Raw genomic sequence first — 4,625 nt, 5'->3', positions numbered from 1 at the left:
GCCTCCGCTCCCGCCACTGTGTCTGCAACCTCAACTACCGGCTGCTCACGGGCCGCGAGGTGAGCTGGGCGCGGGAGCCTGGGGGTCGGGTGTCCCCTTGCCCCCTGACCCCGTCCCACCTCTCCCCCAGGAGTCGTGCCTGGACAGCTGCGCCGCGAGGCTGGTCCGTGCCAACCACCGCCTCATGGGCGCCTACGTGGGACTAGTGCCGGCACTGCTGCAGCGCCGTGCAGCCGAGCACGGGACAGCAGCGCAGCTGCCCGGACTCCCGGCCTCCCCAGCCCCGGCCCCGGGCCCCGCCGAGCCCTCGCCAGACGCTCCCCTTCCCAGCACGTAGCAGCACCCGGGCACAGCCTCCCACGGCAGCTGGACGCGACCGGCACCACCCGTGCCCTTGGCCCCAGGAGCCCCCAGCAGCGGCTGGGCTCTGCAGGGCACAGGGGCTGTGAGGCGCAGGAACGGGAGGAAAACCCCCCCAGCCCTCCTGGTTGCGGATTTCTGGGAAGTGGATTGTTAGTCCCAATAAAACATCTTTACAGGAATGGCTTAGTGGGACACGCAGGGAGGGCACCAGAGCCCTGGCCCCTGCTCCCTGTTGAGGCAGGGGTGTGCTGGGGGGAGCCTGCGGCACAATTGGGAATCCAGGGAATTCCCCCAGACGTGAGATGAATGCCTCCCCGCAGGACCCCTGTGCCCACCGGGACACTGGGGGGCCCAGAACATTCTCACTACAAATGGCTGGTGCAGAGCAGGCACTGAGCTGGGGCAGTGTGAGGGGGCAGGTGTCGGGGGCTGCCAGGCCACTGCCCAGCAGCTAAGGGCATGTGTGTGTGCAAGGAGAGCTGGTCCCTGTGGCACCTGGGAGAGCCTGGCCTCCTCTCCCCTCTGCTGCCCCTGGTCAGAGGGTGTGAGCTGTGGGCCCAGGACAGCGCTCAGGGCTTGAGGCAGGCAAGCACTAGCCCCAGTACAGAAATAAATTGATATATTCCGTGTACAAAACATGCTCCTGCAGGCCCGGCCGGGCACTCCCGCGCATATAAATAAGGCCCGGCCCGGCCTCCCCTCTGTCCTGCCCGCGGGGGCCAGCGCCTGCGCCGGGGCCACCCCTCCCGCGGGACCCCCGGGCTGGCCGGGGTCACTTAAGGTCCACATCAAAGTCCAGCACCAGCAGCTTGGTCTCCTCAGTGCCGTTGCGGCTGCCCACGGCGCACACGAGTTTTGTGTTGGAGGCACGGATGCGCCACACGACCCCCCCCGAGCCCCCACTCTCCAGGGCCACAAGGTTTCGCACAAACTCCCCTGTCTTCAGGTCCCACAGCTTCACTGTGCCATCGTCCGAGCTGGTCACCACGAACTTGGAGCTGAACTGCAGGCAGGTGACAGCGCTCTGGTGCTTGCTGGGACCTATGGGGAGACACCGGTGAGCCCCAGGTGCACCTACTGCTGTGTGACAGGGGTCCTGCCACATCTGGCAGCTCAAAGCCACCCAGCCCCAGCTCCTCAGGGACACCCACCACTCTGTCCAGACACATCTGGCAGCTTGGAGCCACCCCTGCTCCCTCTCATCCCCCAAGGGAGAGAGCTGCCCCTTCCCAGCCCCCTGATGGCAGGGATTCCCCACTGCCCAAGGGTGAGGAATCCCTTCTCACCCTGCAGTGTCTGCAGGCACTGCCCCGTCTTGATGTCCCAGATCTTGACAGTGGAGTCAGCGTTGCCGGACACGAGGATGTTGTCTCGCAGCTCCATCCCACTGGTGAGCGACTGGTGCCCCATGAGTGTGTGCAGGCAGTTCCCACTCTCCACATCCCACACGCGGATTGATGTGTCCAGGGACCCACTCACGATGTGTGTCCCATCAAACTGCCAGAAAGAAGGGGTTCAGCTCAGCATCGAGGCCAGGAGTGTCCCCTGGTTTGGGTGCAGCCCACAGCTCTGGTATCCACTGGTTTGGGATGCAGCACCCCCAGTTCCAGCACCACCACCAGAGACTCCAGTTCAGCAGCTGCGACGTGGGCTCACACACCTCTTGGCTTTTTGGGCTGTGGAAATGCTCCAGGGAAGGGGCATGGAGGAGCGTTTGTGTCCACAGCATATGTGTGTGTGGGAAGTCGGGTCAGGGGGGCAGAGACTGTCCCCACAGGACACAAACATGGTCCGTGTGTCCTTGCATGGCAGATACATCCCTTCAGGGCACAGACATGGCCCACATGTCCCTGCAAAGCACACAGGGCCCTGCATGACACAGACATAGCCCATTTGTCCCTACAGCACATGTGGGACCTTTGGCAGAGCTTGTGCCCCTTGACTGGAAGGCAGGAGAGCGATAGGGCAAGCCAGCAGGAAGGCAGGTTGTACCTGCTGGGGAGTAGGGAGGGCAGGGGAGCCGGAGAGGGGCAAGGCAGCAGGAGGGGACGTGTGCAGGCTGTACCTGCAGTGAGTAGACGCGGTTGGTGTGCCCCTGCAGTGTATGGGTGCAGCTCTCGCTCTCAGGGTCCCACACCTTGACCGTGTAGTCATAGGCACCACTGACCACCTTGTTGCCATCATACTGGACACAGCGTACGGCTGCCACGTGCCCCATCAGCACGTGCAGGCACTGCCCCGTCTCGATGTCCCAGAGCCGCAGTGTGGCGTCCCGGGAGCCACTCACCACCCTGCAGGTGAGAGAACACCTGGGGCCCAGCTGCCAGGGCAGCCCGGGGGTAACAAACCTCAGCCCCTGTGGATATCCCCCCCTCACACAGCACCCCTCAGCCCCATACCTGTTGCCGTGCAGGTGCATGCAGCGCACGGTCGATGTGTGTCCGTACAGTGTGTGCACGCACTCGCCGCTATCAGCGTTCCACACCTTGAGCGTGCGGTCAGTGGAGCCACTGATGACAACACTGTCCCTCATCTGGGAGGACCAAACCCCGCCGGTGTGGCCCACCAGCGTCTGCACACACTGTGGGGAACAGGACACGAGGGACAGGTGAGCCTCTCACACCTCCCTGCAGATGCTGAAAAGGTTAGCAGAGAAATTTTCCTGCTTTTTACAGCTGCTTGGACAGTCTCCTTTCTCACGCAAGCTAGCTGTAAACAGCGTAGAGATTTTTGTAAACCAAGACTTTATCTCACAGGTGCAAACTTGTTATGAATAGTCTTGTTTTCCACACTAAAGAAAATATTTTCAAATAGGCATCGTAGCATTCAGCCAATCACTCTGGGAGGTGTATGGTCAAGCACCCAATAATGTCATTTCTCTATTGTGAACCAAGTTATATAAACAAGGTGATAATTAATTAAATAATGCCATTTATCGTGGACTTGAATTCCGTGTCGTTCTTTGCGCCATCCCTGCGGACTACAGCAACACCTCCCCACCCCTGGAACAGCACAGAGGGGCCGCACAACTCCATGTCCTTGTCATAAAGGGCCCAAACTGAGCCCGGGAGTGAGGGTGTGGCCTCACTTGTACCCAGCACAGGGAGGTGGTCCCTGCCCCAGACCTCTGCAGTGCCAGTGACAGTGCCACACTCGCCTCCCTGGTGACAGTGACACTCACCTCCCCTGTGACAGCTGACCACACTTTGAGCGTGTTGTCATCAGAGCCGCTTACGATGCGATTCCCGCAGAACTGCAGGCAGGTGATCACATGGTCGTCATGGCCCTTCAGTACCTGTGGGAGCACAGGGGTGTGTGGGGGGCAGTGTGGACCCCCCCAGCCTGCAGGACACCCCAACACAACAAGCGGTGGGAAGGCAGCAGGAGCTGTGGGGAGGAAAGGCAGATGGGTCCCCAAATCACCTGCACCCCCTGATGCTTCTGCAGGGCAGCAGAGCTGGGGTGTGTGGTGTGTTTGGCAGCTGTTGCACAGGGGCAGGGGGCTACTGGGGAACAGGGAGTGGGGGCTCAGGAACCCAAGGCCTGCAGGAGCAAGAGAAGGGGTGGTGGAGACTCTGCCCAGGGGCAGGAGGGATCCCCAGGGAGAGATCACCAGGGTTCTGGGACCCTGCACAGAACATGGCTGAGCCCTGTGAGGCTGCACCTTCCCTGGGTGCTGGGGCTGGCTGCAGCCCTGCATGGGGCCTTGGAAAGGGGCAAGGGGAGGGACCCCCTTTCTCCAGGCCCAGGGGACCCCATTTCTGCTGCCCCACTGCCCTGAGCAAGCTGGAACTGCTCCCTGTGGCAGATCCTGCACCAGCTTCCCCATACCAGTCTGTATGGTCTGTCCCCAGAGGAACCCCCACCAACCCCTCAGCTCTCCAGGGTCCACCGCTGGCAGGGACATTCCCAGGCCCACCTTGGGGACCACAGCTCCCCAGAGTCTGTCCCTGCTGGGACACACAGACCAACCTTGGGGGGCCGCAGCTCCCCACTACGCCAGTTCATGTCGATGCGGTGCTGGCGCAGGAAGGCGAATTTCCAGGGGCTGTACATGAATCCAGGGCTGAGCAGGCGTCGCTTCCGCAGGTGTAGGGGCTCCTCGATCCCTGCAGGGGACAACACAGTGGTGCCTTACCTGGGTCAAGCCTGAGGTGGCCCCCCAGCCCCCAGCCAGGAGGCCCTCACCTTTCCTCACGGCACTTTTCCCTCCAGAGCAGATTGTCCTCGGCCAGGACCCTCCAGTAGCGGCCGGGGCGGTG

At 62.1% G+C, this 4,625-nt stretch overlaps 3 protein-coding genes across 7 annotated transcripts in view; 2 read left to right on the top strand and 1 right to left on the bottom strand.

The window, feature by feature from the left end:
* The window catches only part of ILK (integrin linked kinase), a 24,343-nt gene that overhangs the window by 6,694 nt on the left and 13,024 nt on the right, over positions 1–4,625 (top strand). The window contains exon 2 of the mRNA XM_017744620.1: positions 2,966–2,971. The gene's annotated coding sequence lies outside the window, so the exon portion shown is untranslated. The remainder of the gene's footprint in view (positions 1–2,965; positions 2,972–4,625) is intronic.
* On the top strand, positions 3–542 carry TIMM10B (translocase of inner mitochondrial membrane 10 homolog B (yeast); the record flags this gene model as incomplete). Its single annotated transcript, XM_008643247.2, has 2 exons — positions 3–59; positions 131–542. Coding segments are annotated over 2 exons (264 nt in total), but the record flags the coding sequence as incomplete, so codon positions are not given.
* Positions 966–4,625, bottom strand: part of LOC103624046 (F-box/WD repeat-containing protein 7) — a 9,006-nt gene continuing 5,346 nt past the window's right edge. For 4 of the 5 annotated variants that reach the window (XM_017744598.1, XM_017744583.1, XM_017744610.1 and 1 more), the window contains 6 exons: positions 4,336–4,472; positions 3,545–3,658; positions 2,763–2,944; positions 2,429–2,654; positions 1,650–1,860; positions 966–1,404 (listed from right to left, as the gene is read on the bottom strand). In XM_017744598.1, the coding sequence (XP_017600087.1) occupies positions 1,136–1,404; positions 1,650–1,860; positions 2,429–2,654; positions 2,763–2,944; positions 3,545–3,658; positions 4,336–4,472 (1,139 nt within the window). In that variant the 3' untranslated portion in view covers positions 966–1,135. Of the gene's footprint in view, positions 1,405–1,649; positions 1,861–2,428; positions 2,655–2,762; positions 2,945–3,544; positions 3,659–4,335; positions 4,475–4,554; positions 4,602–4,625 lie in introns of all 5 variants that reach the window. The other variant, XM_017744590.1, reaches the window with a different exon arrangement.

Source organism: Corvus brachyrhynchos, unplaced genomic scaffold (assembly GCF_000691975.1).
Source record: "Corvus brachyrhynchos isolate BGI_N302 unplaced genomic scaffold, ASM69197v1 scaffold511, whole genome shotgun sequence".
Lineage (NCBI taxonomy): Eukaryota > Metazoa > Chordata > Aves > Passeriformes > Corvidae > Corvus > Corvus brachyrhynchos.
The sequence above is the reverse complement of the archived record's forward strand: the minus strand, read 5'-3'. Positions and strand labels throughout refer to the sequence as shown.